The following is a 21,507-nucleotide window of genomic DNA, read 5'->3' on the forward strand; positions in this document are numbered from 1 at the left end:
CTGTTAGTAAGCTATAGAGACACACAGCAGCAGACAAAACAGAGCCAAATTAACACTGTAGAAGTGTCAAGGGATTATTCATCTACTCACCCCTTGTTAAAGTTTTTGTCATCTTCCACCCACTGAATATGAACATGTTCCTGAGGCTCTTCAGCATCTACTTTGCCACAAGTAATAGTGAAGTCTTTCATCTCTCTCAGAGCCTGCCTCAAGGAGTCCATGTTCTCAGCAGTTATCTGGACCATTACACCATCTAAGGAATCAATAATCATCATCATCAGAAACAACCAACAGCCACATTTAAGAAAGAACATTCAGAACAGAGCTAAAACCATTCTTCCTGTTACGATTCAATGTCAACGTGCAATATCTATTTGAAAGGCCATAAGTAATAACGCTATAGAAAGCTGTTGGTTTAGTAGCATTCCCATGTAACGTTTATGAACATGGCCTGGAGGACGTACCAGTGGAAGCTGAAGTCTACTTACAGAACAGATTCAACCTTAGCAATGGCAACAATGAGTTTACGCACACAGCCCTGCCACTGCACTGCACCCCTGTTCTGGAGATCGCACCTCAAGATATGAGAGGTAAACGATCATGATCATTCAAATATTTGACCTCCAATGAGATTAGCAAGAAGGACTCCAGCAGTAGCAGTGTTTTTTGTGATGTGGACACTTGCCCACCAGGAATCCCACCACGGCCAGCAACTCATTTCACGCAGGCTGTTAAACAAAAATAAGTCACAGCTTTTGGATATTACCAGCCTGAATAAACGGTGTTTCCACAAGTAACTTGGTAACGAACAGTTCCATAAAACAGCAAGTTACTAATTCCTTGAGGTATCCCAACTCCCCAGCAGATGAGTTTCCAACTCTGCATCCTGAACTAAAAACAGATAATTTCTGGTTTAAATAAAGAATGTACCAGAACAACATATACTCAGCCTTGTTTTAATGTGGCACTTTTAAAAGCCATGACCCTCCCCAAAAAATATAGGAGAGAGTGCACAAACTGGAGAATCAGCTCCATCATCGGACTCTGTTGGCAAAGGAAGAATGAACTATGGGGACACAACCCAGTCTGGACAACCTTGACCTTTCACGCTGTCACCTGACGATGTACTAGGATACAAACCTCAGAAATCTATAAGCTTGCCCACTGCAAGGCTATTAAATGAACAGGCTAATGCACAGCAAGGCTTCATCTCTTGCTATGGAGATAAACTCCAAGTTTTTTATGCTTGCAATTTTCTACTTCAGTCAAGGATTGTAAGCTCTGATCCCCAGCACAGGAGCCAAGTATTTCATATCTACCCTAATTTTCTTGTACTGGTGTCCCAGGGCATCTGGACTAGTTATTCTCATTTTCTCAGTTAAATTAAGTTACAGGCCATAATGAAAAACTGTGTTTAGCTAAAGAGTGAGATAACACTGAGTAACCAGCGTGATTCTCAAATACCCAGGGCACAAGAACTAAGCTCAAATATAGTTATCAGGAGGGAAGCAATGTACTTTGAGCAAGCTGTTCATTCCTTACCTTCTACAATGCTGGACTTGGCAAGGTAGCCCGAAGAGGATTTTAAAGCTCCACTGAACACAAAGAAGCTGGCACCAGTCACTGCAATAACAAGACTGATTTTAGAGAGGCTCTTGTCAAAGCAATGCCTTATGCAAGAATCAGGTATTGTAACTGTATCATCCACAGAAGACCTAATAACCTAAATAAGGAATTATGTAGCACAAAGTTATTATGATTCCAGTGTGTATCAGATGCTTGGGCAGCAAGGGTGCCCTTGTCTGATGATATTCTAAACTTGATGACAATTTTTGCCAACCTTAAAAAATTTTAATATTTAATTAGTTTCTTTTTCACTAAGAATGAGGGGTCTGTTTTAGGGGTAAACACGCACATTATGACCTTTAAAAAGTCCTCATGCGACTAGAAACAATCTTACTTGGGCTTTTTGCTGATGACATTGTACTACTGACCAGTCAGAAGGGGAGTGGCTCAAATTTTCTAAACTACCTACAAGACAGCTTAAAAGCAAAAGCCCTTGGAATGGCCATTGTGTTTCCAATACAACAAAGGAGTTCCTTGAAATCCATCCTCCCCTGCTCTAGTACAGAAGATACTACTTAGAAATTAGTGCCAGCCCTAAAGGAACCGACATGCCAACATATATGCTGAAATTGTGAGTGAAGATCATGAATGTTCAGGGTTAGAAACGTATCTTTTTTTGTACTCATTTGGAGACATCATAGAGCTTCTAACATAAGATTATCAACTCTGACATGAAGTCTGGTTAAAAAAAAAAAGCTCTAACATTTTAATTCTTAAAATGCTAAGTTGCTATTGCATCATTTCACCTGGTCTTAACAAAAAATAAAGCCTGAAAATCAAATGGTCTAATTAACATACACACAGAAAGCTCTTGCAGCTCTCGGTGAGGAGGGGTTAGGTACATAAAGGCCAGATCTGTATTACAAATGTACACTGGTATAAATACGTCCCTGAGGGGTATAAAAACCTGCTTTATTTTATGTCAGTTATGTGAGGCCCTTGAACTCCTGGCAAGCTGCCAACTCACATCTCAGCTGGACAAATACTGAACACCAACAGTAACCATAGAGAGGTGTGATCTGAAAAATCCACATCAACAGTACGCAATACTTCAAACACCAGATTAAACTGTGGACATTGAAAAGGAGTGCCAGGAGGATGGGCAGGGTAATCCAGAGGCAAATAGGGCACTTTCTTATTATTCACACATTTGCATTGGGCCTTCCCATTATGCCGCATGTATGGAAGCCATGCCCCCATCAAGTCCTAGAAGCTCTCTAATCATACAATAATAACTGGTTTCTGTGCAAAATATTAATTTCAGAAGGTCCATGAATTAAAGACAAAACCTGTTTTGGCATATTTACAAAGTAATATGCTTTAATGGCAGCACAATAGACAAAAGAAAGTCATGCAAGATGCTCTGGGTGGGAAAAGCCTCCATCTGCTCCCTTAGATCAGTCCCATCTCACCCTTTCTTGGCTGATTATGAATACTGATGGCCTGCGTCTGGTAGTTCCCATCATCATTCTGGACACACACTAGGTGAGAGTCTGCTTTCTCATTGAAGCATGCTCCCCCAGCTAGAACATGCTCATTAGATTTGTTCATGGCTTTCATCATCTGCAAACAAAAAGAAAGTTTATCACTTTCATTTAGCCTTAAATCCTGCACATGGATTATTAGCATAAACAGTGGCTTGTGTGGTTTAATCTGGTTGAAGAATCTTATTAGAATGTATCCAACTGTGACACCTTTGCAAAGACTAGCAAACTTAGTGACAACCCTCACAGCATAAAATTTTCAGAAGCACCTATGGCCCATTTTCAAGAGTGCCTAAATCTCACTGAAAGTGGAATTTAGGAGCGTAAGCATGTAAGATTAATTGTGGAGATAAGGTGGGTGAGGTAATCTCTTTTATTGGACCAACTTTTGTTCATGAGAGAAACAAGCTTTCAAGCTCTCACAGAGCACTTCTTCAAGTCTGGAGTGTGTAAACTCTGTAAACTCAAAAGCTGGTCTCGACAACAGAAGTTAGTCCAATAAAAGAGATTACCTCACCCCTTGTGTCTCTAATATCTTGGGACCAACATAGCTAAAACACTACTGCATATAAGATTAATTATAACATCCTCTCAATGAAACCCCAAAAAGCAAGGAAAATATCATGTTATGGGACACTTCTTAACAGTAGCCTTGTGCTCACATTTTCACTGACAGCACTAGACACTACACACTGTCTTCTGTCTCCAAGTGAAAAGGAAGCCCATTACACACAACACATTAATCTCCCACTCAGTACAACACAAAACCTTACTTACAATGTCAGCAAATATTCAACACTCATATATGCACAGGTTAAGTGTGGTGTGTTTTGGGGGGGGGGAGAAATGAGATCATAGTTAAGATTTTGTATTACTGTAGTGTGTTTCATTACTGGTTTCAGCACCTCATGTTCCAAAGGTAAGAATTTAGTGAAATGGGAGCCACCTTTACCAAGGGTACCGTTTGCCCTCAGTCCCATTAGAAACAACATGGCAGCCTCACTTTCACATGGCAAGGCATTAGCGAAATGACAGGCATCTGTACAGCGGGCAGGAATAACTTCAATGCAACTGGATTTCTTAAGTCCCAGTGAAAGTTAGAGGAAATGACAATCATTTTGAGTACTGGAAAATGATGAGTGTAAAGGTAAAGACAGGATAAAGTAATTGTTAATAACTTTGCTTAATTACAAGCACGTCTCCAAATATAGCCCATGCATGAGATTTCAATAGTTTTAACTGGACAGTCTGAATGATACAAACCAGTCTTCAGTTAGAACACGGGGTGAAAAAAAATGTTCTCAAAAGTCTCATGTTTAAAAACAGATTGAGACTCTCCAGAAAATTCAATTTTTTCTGTGCTGTAAATTTTGAGGAAGATACATTGTATTCTTCACATAAACAAGAGGCTGAATCCCTGCTTCAAACAGAAAACTGAACCCAACCTAATACAGAGGTGCTGATACACCTTTTTACGACAGGCATTTCCGCAAGGTTCAGTTTAGCACAGTTAGCAAAGAGTACAAAACTGAAGATAACAAGTACATAAACACTGGACAAAAGGTTAAACCACACTGAAATTAACTACCATATATTGTGTATTGCATATACAATCTTCAAGTACAATAGATTTAGATCCATACCGGCTGAAATGGGGACTTTTTTCCCCTTCACAATAGTATTCAAGAATTAATACACCTTATAATTCAGTTACTAGCCTTCCTGTATCTTTCCGCCTCAGTAACTCCATCTTTTCAAATCTCATCTAAAAATAGCTCTTCCCATTGCCTATATACATATTTTCACTCTCCCTTGCTATTATTACCACTCTAAAGCACATTGGAATGCATTTTGTATGGAAAACCTGGTATGAAATGCTGTTATATGAAACCTTATACAAAATGCAGCATCTGCTCTGATGCTATAAGAGCTTTTAAAAATGCCATTCTACACAGGAAACACCTTGATAAGGTCTCTTCGAGTCTGAAAAAGTGACACGTTTTAGGCACAACTCTTATAAGGCAATTGCTTGTTCTCTTAAAGGAATACATATTACTTCTTGAGAGCCAGTATGTTCTGAATACAGAACTGGGAGCTAGAAGCTCCTCAATTCTACTCCTGGCTCTGTCATGGCCCCCTGTATGCCTGTGGGCTTGTCATTTAGCTGCTGTCTCAGTTTCCCAATCTGTAAAATGAGTATAATACTATATCCCTCTCACTGATGCAGTGTAAGTACCCCTCCTCTCCACATACTCTCCTTTCCTCAGGTCTCCACCCAGCATCCCATTGGGGCTAAAAGGTTTACATTCAATGCATCCTCTTGATGCATCAAGGCATTCCTTGCTACATCGATGCATGTGTCAGGAGAAGTATCCTCAGAGATCCTAGCCCCTCCAGAGACCGGATGGTGGACTCCGGTTGCCCCCACCCCGTCCTTGAAGAAAAAAAGATTAAATGCATAAAGCATATAGCTCTGTTTACAACATTAATGTTACAAATGTAAACACAAGAGGTCAAGAACTGCAAAATTTAGCATTGTAGCAACAGTTACATTTTGGATTATTAATTAGACAAAATTCAAATTAAATTTAATATATATATATAGTTGACAAAGTTAATATTATTTGAGAATTTGAACCCTAGCATTTCTTGAGTTGTGTATTCAAAATTGCAGTGGTTACTTTATATTAACAATACCTTTTGAAATTGAATTTGACTTTCTTACCTTCCAGGAGTTATCTGTTCCTATTTTACATTGGTTCAAATAATTGTATAGCTCAAATTCTCAAATTTAGTCATACTTCAACCATTATACATTTAAACTAAGAGAGGTTAGTCTAGAAATTATTTTTAAACTAAGTTCTTCCATATATTTTGTTCAATAATCCACTGAATTCAGGGCTTCCCTCCAGAGAAATAGACAATTCTAGTTTGACTCCAAAATCAATTTTTAACTTTATTATGAACCACATTGCATCCTACAATTTCAAGACTTCACTTCATCAGATAAGTTCTGCAGTGCTTGTGGAATCTTGATATCTGCTCTGTTTTAACAGAACTGTGGAGGGACTGGTCCTGAGCAACCCCTATTAGTTTTTCCTCAAAAATTCAAATTTGGTGATCCCCTTATATCCATAACCCAGAAGCTGTTTGTTCAGGTATTTTTTTCAAGTGATCTATCAGCAGGATATCAAAGGGCTACTCCTAGTCTAGTGCCCAGATTCATATGTTGTATCTATACAAAATTCTCTGTTTGCAAATCTCTCTAGTTCTTGCAGGAATCTACCTGGACAAATAATTTCTCTTTGAAAGAATTAGTACAAATGCATGCTTTTCTCCAATTGATGCTCCATCTCTATTTGGCAAGAAACATTTAGTATCAAAATCCATTTCTCTCCTATTCTGTATTCCATTCTTATTTGGTGCTATATCATAGTTGGAAAGCATAAGACTGACTCCTGTCTCTGCTACTGATTTCCTTTAAAACCTCAAGGAGATCATTTGTCACTAGCCCTTTAGATATGTCACCACTGAATTATCACTTTTCCATTCTTTGGTCCCCAATATTGTTCAAATCACTCAACTATGATTGTCACTCAGCAGTTTGACTGTCAACATCAACTAAGTCTAAAAGACAGCTGAAGCTTTTCTCATGCAATTAAATCGAACTCTTATTTCAAATGTACAGAGATATATTTTGCACTAAAATCGACAAAGAGCCAACAAATACTTTCACAAACACTATGAACACCCAACATGTACTTGGAGAAAGTTTTTTTTCCAGGCTTTACACCCATACAGCATGTGTTATTTAACGGATTCATTTACTCAAATCAGAATAGTATGTGCAACTCTCTAACCCCAGATTTTCAATTAATTGCATGTGAAGTATATTTAAAAGTAATAACCTCTGTATAAGAGCAACTATCCATTCTTTTTAACTAATGCCACATTGAATTGATCTGTGCATAACTCATTTCTGTAGGCAATTCATATATAAAAAATATATACGTAATACATTTATAGTTTAATTCTGAGGCAGTTTTCACTGGCAGTGGCAAACACAATAAATTCCTTTGGACCCAATCCCTCTTATCTTTAAATTGTACTAGACTAAACATATATATTTACTCTAAGTATTACCTCATTATATCTGTTGCTGGGGATTTTGATGCTGGTTTTTCTCACTTCCATATCAACCACTAAACCTTGGACCACTGGCAATGTATACTGGTAATTTCTGAAGTCCTTGTGTTTTAGAGGAACAAAGAAGTGAAACAACGTAGTCATTAGTGATACAGAGTAGCTCTCCTTTCAGAAAGAGACGAAGGTACAGAACTATTAAATAGAAGTATAATGCATAAAACTTAATATTCTCCTGACTATATTACTCTATATAGGAAAATTTTCTCTGCATTCTGCTAGATAAGACAGAGACCTCAGATTCAGCGGGAGTGAGAGTAAGTCATGTTCCCTACACTTTAGAATTAACAAGTTAGCTCCAGCTGGAACTTTCTATAATCACAGAATTATGACTACATTTTTGAAGAGTGGTCTGAGCAGCTAAATTTAGATCCAGATCCAAAAATATACAGCTGTTTAAGACCCAGAGTTTTGATTTGGGCAATCATTAATATTTATTGCATCATCAAAAGTTGCTGTCTGATATCTAGATTAGACAATAGGACACCACCCAAATAACACAATACCAGTATTTCCTTATCATAGTGTTTTGAAAGTTAGTTACTATACAAATAAATTAAGATAATCATAGTACAACACTCCCCTTTTCTTCCATATATACAGATGGAACAAACAAACAAAAACCCCACTCATCACTTACTGCAAGAAGATTCATAATTGTGTGTCCAGTCTCCCCAAACAATGGCTTACGAAATCTGACGCTGAAAAGTGGGCACGGATAAACTAGGAAAATTTTTAAAAATGAATAATCAGATTCAAACTCACCTATTGAAAGGTTATGTAAAAAACGGACTGAATCTAAGCCTCTTCATATAGGAACATTTCAACAGAAGGACTAAAAGTACATTTCTGACATGCCAATGGCAGCAAAATATCTGCATTCCCTGGCATACTTATCCATATCTATGAAATTTTATCTATGATACAACTCAACATGCACAGGGATTTGCTCGGTCATGTTATATTATATTGCAGCAGATTTCTGACGAAAAATGAACTAAATATAAATTATGCCAAGATTTCCAAAATGGATGTCTAAAGTAAGGCTCTTAAATACTTATTTAGGCACCTAAATAAGTGCCCTTATTTTCTAAAGTACTGTGCACGCAAAGCTACTGAAATCCATGACAGCCTGTGCGGCACAGCAGCTTTGAATATCAGATCATGTGTTTAAGTGTTCAGAGATGGACTGTGACCCTAACGTTCAGCAGCCACTTTGGAAAATCTTAGTTATAATAGATACACATAAAAGTTAAACTAATTACACGCACCACCACCCCCAACCAAACAATGAATGCCGAAATTAGTGATCTTTATTAATGTGGTTGTTAATGTTTTAATAATCACCTACAAACGTCATCATTTTTCATTAAATTCTGTTGCTTGCTTCCTATTATAACTCAATAATATATATTTTTATTAGGGCTGTCAATTAATCGCAGTTAACTCACGCGATTAAAAAAATTTATTGCTTTTAAATTGCACTGTTAAACAATAGAATACCAATTGAAATTTATTAAATATTTTTGATGTTTTCTACATTTTCAAATATATTGATTTCAATTGCAACACAGAATACAAAGTGTACAGGGCTCACTTTATATTGTTCTTATTACAAATATTTGCACTGTAAAAATGATAAACAAAAGAAATAGTATTTTTCAATTCACCTCAGACAAGTACTGTCGTGCAATCACTTCATCTACTTACAAATGTAGATTTTTTTTTGTTACATAACTGCATTCAAACAAAACAATGTAAAACGTTAGAGCCGACAAGTCCACTCAGCCCTACTTCTTGTTCAGCCAATCTCTAAGAGAAACAAGTTTGTTTATATTTATGGGAGTTATATTGCCCGCTTCTTATTTACAATGTCACCTGAAAGCGAGAACAGCCGTTTGCATGACACTTTTGTAGCCAGCATTGCAAGGTATTTACAAGTCAGATATGCTACACATTCGTATGCCCCTTCATGCTTTGGCCACCATTCCAGAGATCATACTTCCACGCTGATGACACTCCTTAAAAAAATAATGCGTTAAATAATTTGTGACTGAACTCCTTGGGGAAAATTATATGCCTCTTGCTCTGTTATAGCAGTCTTGGATGATGACCCAGCACATGTTCATTTTAAGAACACTTTCACTGCAAATTTGACAAAACGCAAAGAAAGTACCAATGTGAGATTTGTAAAGATAGTTACAGCACTCAACACAAGGTTTAAGCATCTGAAGTGCCTTCCAAAATCTGAGAGGGACGAGGTGTGGAACAAGCTTTCAGAAGTCTTAAAAGAGCAACACCCAATGCAGAAACTACAGAATACGAACCATCAAAAAAGAAAATCATCGTTTTGCTGGTGGCATCTGACTCAGATGATGAAAATGAACATATGTCAAGCCGCACTGCTTTGGACTGTTATTGAGCAAAACTCCTCAACAGCATGGACGCATGTCCTCTGGAATGATGGTTGAAGCATGAAGGGACATATGAATCTTTGGCGCATCGGGCATGTAAATATCTTGCGATGTAGGCTACAACAGTGCCATGCAAATGCCTGTTCTCACTTTCAGGTGACATTGTAAACAAGAAGTGGGCAGCATTTCTGTAAACAAACTTGTTTGTCTTAGCAGTTGGCTGAACAAGTAGGACTGAGTGGACTTGTCGGCTCTAAAGATTTACATTGTTTTGTTTTTGAATGAGGTTTTATTTTTTTTACATAATTCTACATTTGTAAGTTCAACTTTCATGATAAAGAGATTGTGCTACAGTACTTGTATTAGGTGAATTGAAAAACACTATTTTTAGTTTTTTACAGTGTAAATATTTGTAATAAAAAATAAATATAAAGTGAGCACTGTACACTTTGTATTCTGTGTGGTAATTGAAATCAATATATTGGAAAATGTAGAAAACATCCAAAATATTTAAATAAATGGTATTCTATTATTATTTAACAGTGCAATTAATCGCGATACAGTCCTAATTTTTATGTGATAAGAAAAGTTTGATCTACAAAGCCTGTGAAAATTTCCAGTGGATGTTTTTTGACTCTCAGTGACACCAACTTAAATTTTAATATCATTGTTTGGCAAGCCTGTGAAATATATTTTACTAATGCTATGGGAAGTTACAGTGCTGGTGCACAAAGAAGAATCTAAAACGTATTTTTCACAGCAAGTCAGCTTTAAACTGACCTACCAACCAGGCAGCAGACGAATAGTGCAGAAAGCCCTTAGCTTTTCCGGTAGCCAATTAGGAGTTAACATGACTTCTTTTAGACCCAAATATGGACAGTGCCATTCTGGGAATATTTTATGCCAGTTTTAGACTTTGTCCAACTAAAGAACTCTCTGTAGCCTGCTGTCATCAGCTGGTACTGCCTTTTTATAAAGTACTGTAAGTTAGTTTCACCTGCATATATATTACCATTTTTTAGATTAGCATAGTTGAGAAACCTAAAAACTAAAGAGCAGCCTCCATTTCACTAAGCATGTAATGAATTTCACAGTATCAAAAGCAGCTTTTTGCCCTAAATAGAACAACTGCCTCAGACTTACCATGTACTGTTCTTCTATTTTAGGTCACAGGTTGTGTTACCAGGACCTCAGTTAATTGTTAGCTGGTTAATAGTTTTAATTGTAGCTAAAAAGTTTTAGGTCATATGACTGACTTAGTAAAGTATCTATCTACAGGCACAATCACTGGGGTTGTGGTTAGTGGGGCACATTCCCCACAATCACTATTCCTGTATATCTGATGTACATAACCACAGCACTCAGCAATGTCACCCAAACACAGACACAGGTCACTAGAGTTAAGAGAACACAGGCTACTTACGTCTGTATTCAGCTCCAAGTCTCAGCATCAGTCGGATGGGGAACACTTTAGCCCAGGGAGTCTCCCATTTCTGAACGAGAATACCAAACAAGTAGGGCGGAGTTGGGAGCACCAGGTCCTGCAGTGACTGATATGTAGATGTCACATATAAAAATCCACCATGTTCCTTACTGCCAAGAAAACTCTGGCTGAAAAAGGAGTGTCCCAAGCTGCCCACGACATTACCTAGGAACCATGAAGTTCATTATTTTACTGCCCTAAAGTCTGCACCAAAAAATTCACTAACTTGTTTTAAAAGAGAAAAATAAGATTAAACACACACTTTTCTTCCTGGAATTACATCCTTAGTTAACTCCCATTAGTCACATTACAGAATGAAAATACCTGCTACCCAAGAACATTCAAGTTACCCCTTATTCTACAGTATCTCTGTGCTGGAATTTCCACCCCAGACTACAGATGCATCCAAAAATATTGGGTAGGCAATAGATTTGTTCAACCATTGCAAATTATACCAATCCTTGAAACCAAGTTTAGAAAAGTTTTACACATTCAATAAGCGATTCCCACATCATGTCAAGCTTTGTGCTCTGCTGCATCAGTGGTGTCCCTCATTTTGGGTTTCCCAAGCATCTTAGAGGTCAATGTGATATAACTAGGTCTTAAAGCTTAAAAACATAGGGCTTGTCTACACTTAAAATGCTAGAGTGGCGCAGCTGCAGCACTTCACTATCTAAGCCAACAGGATGGATTCTCCCTTCAGCGTAGGTAATCCACCTCCCCAAGAGGCAGTAAGTAGGCCGCCAGAAGAATTCTTCTGTAGACCTAGCGCTGTCTAGATAGGGATTCACGTCTGTTTAACTATGCCACTAAGGGGTGTGGATTTTTCACACTGCTGACCGATGTAGTTAAATCAACCTAATTTTCTAGTGTAGATGGGGTCTTAGAAAAATAAAAGCAATTCTGCTCCACTTAATATCCACTTGTGACATGTGCAACCATGAGTCTTGAAACGTTTATGAGGCCAGATTTGTAGGAGCACATACACAAAAGAGCATACATTCATTTTGGTATTTGCCTGATTTAGGTCCATGCATGTGTGTAAATCAGGGATTGTGCACACAGCTACATAGGCACCTCAATTTTTACATGCACATCAGGGGATAGATTACATGTTTACTATGCTATCGAGTCATACTTAGAGAAAAAGACAGTTACTTTGATATGCACCTCAAGTATGAATGGAGCTTGCTTTCAATTTTGTTATTCATGTGCAATTCAAGAGGTGTATTACACTGAGATTAAGGATCCACTGAAAGTTTGGCTTCCACGGTGCCTAAGGCTATGAAAACCCCTAACAGAAAATCTGTTTTCAGTTCTTTCATGACCTTACATGGAATCTCCAATGCAGAAACTGGACACGTTTGTTTAATGAATCAGGTCCACAGATGCTGCTACTTGAAAAAGGAAGAGAGTTTTGTGGCAAAACAGCACAAATACATTTGGCCAAATCAGTAACGTCTGTTTTTTTTAATTTTACACAAACGGATACAGTACCCGCATAAACATTCTGAAGATCTGGGTCAGTTGAAGAATTACATAAGAGTGTTTAGTTTATGTAAATTGCAGCTGAGATGGATACAGGAGAAATATCACTAATTCTAAATCAAAATTCTATTCTTTGATCCTAATAAGCAAAAATTTTACTGACGGAATCGTTTTATGAACTAAAGTTGATTAGATAATTAAGGAAACATTTAACAAAATGTTATTACTATCCACCAATCAAGAGATGCATCCTGATCATTCATTTTGGAAAACACAAAATTCTTTCCCCCTTTTTTAAACAGAGAGTAAGTGGATGCAAGTGTTGATGAAAGGTGCTGGCAGGCCTTGAGACTGACCTCTATCTACAAAATAGGTACAGCAAGGATTGTGAAAGCACAAGGAAATGTTTCCACATGTACTTCAACTCCATTGACTGGGGTGACCACCACCTGAGGGGAGAGAAGTTCAGTCTCCCTGGCTCATTTAATCCTTGGCCTTTCTGTTGTAAGAATATAACTAGCTATGCAACATTTAAACAAAGCTTTGATTAAAACATCAAGTAATAACACACACAGCTCGTGTACACAAAATACACTAATGTGCTTCCCTTTATTGAAGGGCACAACAAGGTTTAAATAATGTATGGAGACATCTGGTAACATTTCTCATCCTTACTGAATGTCAGAATTCGTGTTTTATTAATTTAGGATTTACAAAGGCAACACATGCTGCTCTTAGGGAGGGGAGATCACACTTCATGGAGGGGATTGTGGTCTGGCCTTCATGCCATCTCTGGAGACCCAAGAGGAATCTTGGCACCAATCTCTTCGATCTGGAGCAGTGGTTCTCAACCTATTTACCATTGTGGGCTGAATATGCAGCTCTCTGTATGTTATGTGGGTCACATCCACACAATATATATATAGTACCCGAATGGCCTTGAGGATGTCACATGGGCCGCAGCTGTGTGCTGATTGGTCCACAAGCGGCCCACAGGTTGAGAACCACAGGTCTGGAGGCATCCATGCCGAAGGCCAGCTCTTCTGCAACTATTCCAGGGCTTTCTTTATTCCAGTAGCATGGCCGACTTGATAAGTGTGTTCCTGCTGGCTGTCCTACATGTGTACATTCCCTCCCTTCTGAGAGAGGAACAGAGAGAGTGTCAAGGGGAAGTTAACTGCCCTCTAAAAAATAGTAGTTGCTGCTGAATTTCCTCCACAAGTGTCAGCGGGTCTGCTACGCGAGATCGCTGTGCAGGCATTGATCTCGGTCTCCACACTTCTGCTACAGCTGTCCGTGCCTCTGAAGCCCACAGTCCCCTCATTGACTACTGTTAATTTAAGGCAACATTCATGTTCATTTTAAAGCAGTTACTAATGCTTTGCTCCATGCCACACAGTTGAGAGGAACACTGGGTCTTAAGTTAGTAAAATCTCAGTCACATCGAAGTAGCTATATCGACACTCAGAACGGTAGATGTGGCAGCCAGTTACAAGGCTTCTTGATTTTGTTATGAAACAGCCTAAAGCCATTTTCAAATAACTACAAATTACAGTGCGTGAAAAATACATAATGCTACTACAATTTTATCTGGCAAAGGAAGGGTTAACCAACAGTAGTTTGGAGGAAGTCCCTGGATCAACTCACTTCCGAAGGCTCCAAGTCACACTGATTCTCTCTGAAGTCAGGGCTGGACATGGTTCTGCTCCAAGAGTCTCACCTGAGGGCGACACAAGATGTTCCTCTCTTGCCCTCATGGACCAAGGGCACTGTCTCTGCAGCTCTCCCAGGCCAGCACAATCATCGTATGTTCCTTTTTCTATAGGTCCCTAGGAGTTTGGGCTTACAGCTTATTAGTAGGGCATGTCTGTAAACAGAAGCCTCATCTCACTGCCTCCTGCAGCTAAGTACAGGAATCCTAACTCTTTGCATAGGAAATGTCAATCTGTTGCGGCTGATTCTGAAATGGCAATGTTTCCAAAGGATAGGACTTATGAACAAGCAAAAAGTGTTCAGTCCTTGGTATATCCCTGTACCGATCCATTTGGAATTCTGGAGGGGGAAAGCAGAAAGGCAAACCCACCTTCAATGCAACTCTTGCTTTTTTCAGTGTGATTTAACCTTTTTTGGACCAAAATTCAGAAACTGTGAACATTGTTATTAATGTTGCTTTACTGGCTCTCTTTTTTAACACTGGTCCTAATCCTGCAAGGTGCTGAGCACTCATTTCCCCAATGCAAGTTGAAGGCGCACAGCATCTCACAGGAGTCACTCAGTAGGATCATGTCTTCAAGTTAAATTTGAGTTTTACGCACACGGATGTGTTAGAAATCTACATTGTGAAATTACTGCAAATTCTATCGTCTAGAAACTTTCACCCCATTTAAAAAAGAACTCTCAAAGGTTAAAAAGGAAAAACACTCTAACCAGTTAAGCATATTGTGACAAACTGTACCCCTGTATTTACCCCTTGCACACTATTGTAATAATCTTTATACAAAGTATGCCTTGTGAGGTATCATTTGAAAACTCAAAATGTGCTGATCATTATTGTCCTGATAAAATATGTGTAGCAATAATGTATGTAAACTTATACGATTCCACTGTATGGTGTTACTAAGGGCTTGTCTTCACTACCAGGGAGACACTGCTGCAATCAATGCAGCAGGTGTCAATTTAGCAGGTTTAGTGAAGACCCGCTAAATCAACGGCAGGGCACTCTCCGGTCGACTCTAGTACTCCAGCTCCCCAAGAAGAGTAAGGTAAGTTGACGGGAGAGCGTCTCCTGTTGACGCAGTGCAGTGAAGACACCAGGGTATGTCGACCTAAGCTACGTTGACTCCAGTTATGTTATTCACATAGCTGGAGTAGCGTAACTTAGTTTGATTTACCCCACTAGTGTAGACAAGGCCATAAACATCTTCCAAGTCTGGGGAGTGGCCAAACCAGTTCTTCAGAGACAAAGGCGCAGGCTTATGCCTCAGCCAGGTGTAAACAAGGTCAATGGACCATTACCTGCTAAGTAGCTATTCGCTGGCAGGAAAAGGGGCATGGGTAGAAAATCTACATTTTTAGCAAAGCAGCAGCATGGGGTTCCTGTCCACACAGTATCCCAGGCGCCATGCTCCCTACTGGAAATGCCTCTTAGATGATAGGACTATAAATAGAAGGGGCAGACACTCCAATGGACCCCACGCCCTCCCTCTCCTCTCTCTGTCTGTTGATTCACTGCACCAGAAGGAACAAAGGAAGCAGCAGATGGGGGCTCTAGTGCACCAATCATGCGTTTAGGTGCCAGGTTTAAATAGTGAATGAAAATTATGAAAAAAAAATGCCCATGAAAGAGTTCTCTCTTTCCTCTGAAACAGCTTTCTAGTATCTGTCTTGGCTCTCTGCCCATTTCCAAATCACGGAAAACATCTCTTCTCCTCTACTATTATTCAAATAGATGTTATGAGCCCAATGCAAAAATTATGGGTGAAGTTCTTCAGTCAGATTACATCATCATAATAGTATCTTCTAGCCTTAAAATATATGAGTCTTTGAATTACTTTAAGTGTAACTATTTAATTCTATACATCTCTCTCATGTACTGTTTGTACCAAAAGACAATAGGAAAATAAAGCTATATACTATTCTACAGTTCTGTGACATGGACTACTGTCCAACAGAGATGATGAAGAGACCAAACATTTCCAATTGTGACTAAAGCCAAGTATTGAACCAGAAGTGAAAGGCACCAGCCTTCTGAAGGTGACAGCTCGAGGGATGCATACTTTGGCTGCCTACAGGACAATTTTCATCCCAACCCAAATTGAAAGTCAGGTTATAAACCCAGCAAGAGTGGAAACTGCAACTCAATCATCCAATACCCTGCTACCATAAACCACAGCCAGATCCTATTATTTACTCTGCACACAACACTTAGTTATTTCAGAAGCTTCTAGACAAAATGCAATTCTAAATAAAGGAACCTCAGCTATGCTATCCTTCTCAAAAGCATATAATTTAACGTAGCCTATGTTATAACTTCCTTGTAAAAAGAAAGAAACCTAGAGTAGTTCCAAAATACAGAGAAAGGTGCCTTTGCTAGTAGCTGCCGCATACATGTGATGTAATGAGATTAATCTTATTTATACATTGCCATAGGTGTGCATGATGCATCTAAAGCAGCTTTGCAGAAGTTCAATACCAACTAAGTACTCTGTTATACTGGATTACCCTTGACCTTAAATCCCAAGCAGCTCTATAGATTTCTTTTTAAAAAAAAAATCATCACACGCCAGTCCATTGGTGTCACTTTCCTCCTGAAGGCCTATTCCCTGACTGTCTTTAGTCCTTCACTGGGACTTCTTCGCTTAATGAGCAAAACATTTTGTATATTTATTAGATAATACTTTTTGACCTCATCAGTTAAATTAGTTCATACCAGGAAAGGGGAGGGAAAGGACCACAATGTTTCTTCATTCCTTGCTTTAAACAACTTTCCAGTTTCAGCTATTTCCATATTTTAACTGAGGACAGATCGGCTTCTAACTCGAGTTCTCTACCTTGTTATTTACAAACAGATTTTTAGGTGCCAGTATATTCTCATGTACCCTTATCCTTATAACATACAAAATAAGACGTCCCTGCTCAGTGCTCAGTTAAACCATATGGGTGGAGCTTATTAAAATTCTTGATGATTTCCATATCATTTGATGAGGAGTCCAGTGGCACTTTAAAGACTAACAGATTTATTTGGGCATAAACTTTCATGGGTAAGAATAAGTGGGGTTTTTTACCCACAAAAGCTTATGCCCAAATAAATCTGTTAGTCTTTAAGGTGCCACTGGACTCATTGTTTTTGTGGATAACTACTAACACGGCTACCCCTTTGATATATATAATTTGATGAATTCCATGTCAGAGAATTGGTCCCAGCATCATTTCTAAATATGTTAATATGCAATTAAGTGGAGTGGGAGCTGCCTTCATTGCACACTCATCCCTCATTTCATCATGAACAGTAATCACCATCAAGGACTGCCTAAGATTAAATGCCATTCCGTAAAGGTGGAAAGTTGTGCAACCTAATCCTGCAGCAATAGAACTGAATCAATAATACTTGGGGGAAACCAGGCCATCTGAATTTCTACAAAAAATTTCACTCTCTCTTCTTGGAAAAGTGAGAGACAAACCAGAGAGCATGGCAGTGAGGGCCAAATACATACACAGGAGAACCATATATCTAACACTTTGGTGCAACATGCTTTAGAAGATGCCAAGTTTGAGAAAACAAATATAAAGCTGAACACACTAGATTTTTTCTGTGCCTGGCAGCCCTTTACTGAGACATACTTAGGCTAATCACATGGGATAACAGCAACTAATTCAGGATGAAGTAGTGATGTGGTCTGGAAGCACTGATGCTTTACCACCTACTACTGTCCTTGGTTAAGGTTGGTAAAAGTAGGTTTCAGTGACCAATTCACAATTTTCTCATCTTTTCTCCATGCCATGGTACGACCATCTTCCCTAGGTTTTGTCTCTTTGCCTAAGTAATGTATGTTTTGCATTCATCTCTGTGCATTACACTCAGGAAGTGAAGGTCTATGAAACCTCTCTCCTTTATCCAGGTTTTACATGTGCATCTTTTTATATGAACTTTGTATTTGGCTTCTATGTTGCTCCTCTTAACGCTGCATGCTCGTTTAATGAAAAATGTAATAAAAATTAAACAAAACCTTACGCAAACCTATAATGTGTTTAGGCAGTGGAACTAAATCACCTGTTGCCAGATTTACATTAGTCAATATTAAAATGCAAGTACTTACTATATTCCATCAAAAGATAAGCTAGTGTACTAAGGCGTATCGAGCAGCTTTCAATTAGCATGTCTGACTGCTTCAAAGAAGCCATTGACATGGACAAAGTTCTCGTTTCTCAACTTGCTGGACTTCCTGCTGGGCTTATAGCCAACACAAAGACATCATCATGGGATTACTACTACAACAGAAAAGCATTAGCCTACCATTTCAAAACAAGAAAAGCAACAATTCAGCAGGGAGCTTGACAACAAACAAAGCCTTTAGGGGCCAGAGGGGAAACAAAATGATGGGGAGGAGAGGCTGGAACAGCAATTAAACCAAGTGTAAGAGCCCTGCATTTTAAAATATATTTTCTACGGATGCAATCCATACTGAAACCCCGTATCTTTTCTTCAAAATATCTGCAGTTTTGCAATTAAAAACTCTTTATACACCTAACAGACCCCAGCTTGACAGTGAATTGACATGCTTTATGAAGAAAATCATTGCAGTTTCAAAGCAGAAAATTCAAACTAGCATGAACACTGCACTAGATATGGTTTTATGCAACTTTACCTATATATATATATATAAAAACAACACTTAAGATTTTTACTTCCATAAAGGTGGAGTTGAAAAGTGAAGAACTGAGATGGAAGAGCAAGCACATATATTTAATTTTGTTTCCTGAAAATTCACCAAAGGTGCATGCACATCTCGTTACTTACCGAAATCTAGCAAAAATAATTATCACATATTTTCAGTGACAAAAACTAAGAAACCAATTTCTGTATCCTAGCTGTTCAAGACACTTTATTGATAACCAGTATGGTTACACTCCTCCCTATTTATCTTCTGCAGCAAACTTTCTTCAAAAAACAAAAAAATACTTCTGTTCCCTGGCTGCAACACCAATTCAAATACATATATTATAATCAAGAAATAAAAATTGCTAAGCAGGTTTTCAAGCAGTCTCTAATTTCTATAATAAATTCTCATTCACTGCAAATCCACTCTCACAGACTGATAAACATCAGGGGTGCAGCACCTCTGATAAAATGGGCAAAATTGGAAGCTTGGACATGTCTGTAATAACCAGCATGCTTGTTAACAACACCCAAGAATTTACAGTCACATGAGAAATTCTCATGGCACCTCACTTTTTTTTCCTCTTGGTGAATAGAGAGGAAAGCAGACAGAGGAAAGTCAAGTCTGCAAGAATCCTATATTTATGTGTGCATATTTTATTTCTCTCATAGGTACATGACTTTGGGAGAGGAAAGGATGGATATGTAAAGAATGCATAATATGCTGCTGTGGCAATTTATCCTGCATGCCATGATTTATGAAAGCCTGAGTGAGAATCATTTTTAAATCATACAACTACTCAAGATACAATTTGTTTCTACTACAGGTCTGAAATATAGCACTATGTATTTTCAAAACTACCTCAAAAACTGGGAACTCTAAGTGCGGGAGTTTGATTTCTGATTAAAAATTGTAAAACAGCAAGCACTACCTCTCTCTTAGCACTGCAAGGTAGTACATCAAATTACTACCAGCAGAGTGTTAAAAATAGGACTCAGAATACATTAGGTAGAAGTTATGAATTATGTATCTCCCTAGTGTAATTGTACACCACAGCACTGCAATATACACACCATCATAAAAGACAACAACGACTCTGTGTTGTTGGCTAAGTCAGATTTGGAAATTATTTATTCCCACCATATCTGAAACCAGTGAGGCCATGTGACAATGGTACATTTTGTATCAAGCACCTTCACTGGACAAGCTGGCCTTTGTTTAACAAAGACAAATATTTTGAGACCTCTTTTTCATTATCTCACTTAACAATTGGATTCAATCGATCATTCAAAGAGAGCTTTGGTTGGATGATTATTCACAATACTTTGTGCAGAACGTGCAATAGATGATCTGTACATGTATATGAATTTTTAATATAAATCCCTGTGTGCAATACGATTTCTCCTCTAGAGGACTAATCTGGAGTACAAAATAAATTAACATATCTGGATATTTTATACCATCATTTTTTTCTTTATAACTAACGCTTTTTGGATTCTTATGACTGGCAATTGTTAAAGTGACAGCCCGTTTGCCCAGTAATATCTAAATTAGGTACAAAAAAATATGTTAATACAACTTCATGGTTGGGATTCTATACCTATCAAAGACAGGAAATTCTGGTATGATTCCTACAGCAACTGTAGTTCATCCATGCCTTACATATATACATAACATTACTTTATGAACTCATTTTTTAGGCTGTAATGTGGCCAACTTACAATTACTATAGGAAATCATAATATTGATAATTTTAGTACATTTACCATAACTACAATGCTTCATTAACGAGTTCTTGCATTTTATTTCCATGTGTTAAAAAATTCTGACTGCAAAGTGAAATTATTATATTATTTATTATGTGTATTACTGCAGTGCCCAAGAGCTCCAGTTTGGAGCCCACTGTGCTAGGTACTGTAAAAACTAGAGCTACCAACTTCAAATTTATGTAACCCTTGCCCAAATTCTGAGGACACCACCTGGCATACCAGACCAGGCACTGGACAAATGCACAGTAGAATCCCTCTTTACAGACTGCAGAGCTATTTTATGGAGACTTCTCAAGCCCTAATGCTATAATAGCATATGATGGGCCTTTATTCACCTTACCCCCTCTCATGTGTGCATGCATGGCCCAGAAGCATTTCCCCTGCCCTCCCCTAGACACTTTCACACTTTCAGAACTTAGTAAGGGCTAAAAAGAATTTTACCTTAGAGAGTCACCTTTGAGCTGAAAAATGCAAGAAAAAATTCTATCCAAGTACAATTTTCTGAAAATTACAGACAGCTGGCAAAAGGGGCTTAGAAGGAAAGCGCTTCCCCTTCAATATAATTGTTGCTACTGTAATGCTACCCTCTTCTCCAATTAGAGCTTAGATATATTGTTTTGTTTACTGCACTCCCATTTACCTTAGTGAATATCATACTAATAC

General features: G+C 38.3%; 1 protein-coding gene across 1 annotated transcript in view; it reads right to left on the bottom strand.

Annotated features, from left to right (window-relative positions):
• Positions 1–21,507, bottom strand: part of ZFYVE9 (zinc finger FYVE-type containing 9) — a 91,596-nt gene that overhangs the window by 5,172 nt on the left and 64,917 nt on the right. The window contains exons 11-16 of the mRNA XM_077824548.1: positions 11,151–11,375; positions 7,954–8,036; positions 7,254–7,358; positions 3,039–3,189; positions 1,543–1,623; positions 91–253 (exon numbers count right to left, since the gene is read on the bottom strand). Of these exons, the coding sequence (XP_077680674.1) occupies positions 91–253; positions 1,543–1,623; positions 3,039–3,189; positions 7,254–7,358; positions 7,954–8,036; positions 11,151–11,375 (808 nt within the window). The remainder of the gene's footprint in view (positions 1–90; positions 254–1,542; positions 1,624–3,038; positions 3,190–7,253; positions 7,359–7,953; positions 8,037–11,150; positions 11,376–21,507) is intronic.

This window comes from Eretmochelys imbricata, chromosome 8 (assembly GCF_965152235.1).
Source record: "Eretmochelys imbricata isolate rEreImb1 chromosome 8, rEreImb1.hap1, whole genome shotgun sequence".
NCBI lineage: Eukaryota > Metazoa > Chordata > Testudines > Cheloniidae > Eretmochelys > Eretmochelys imbricata.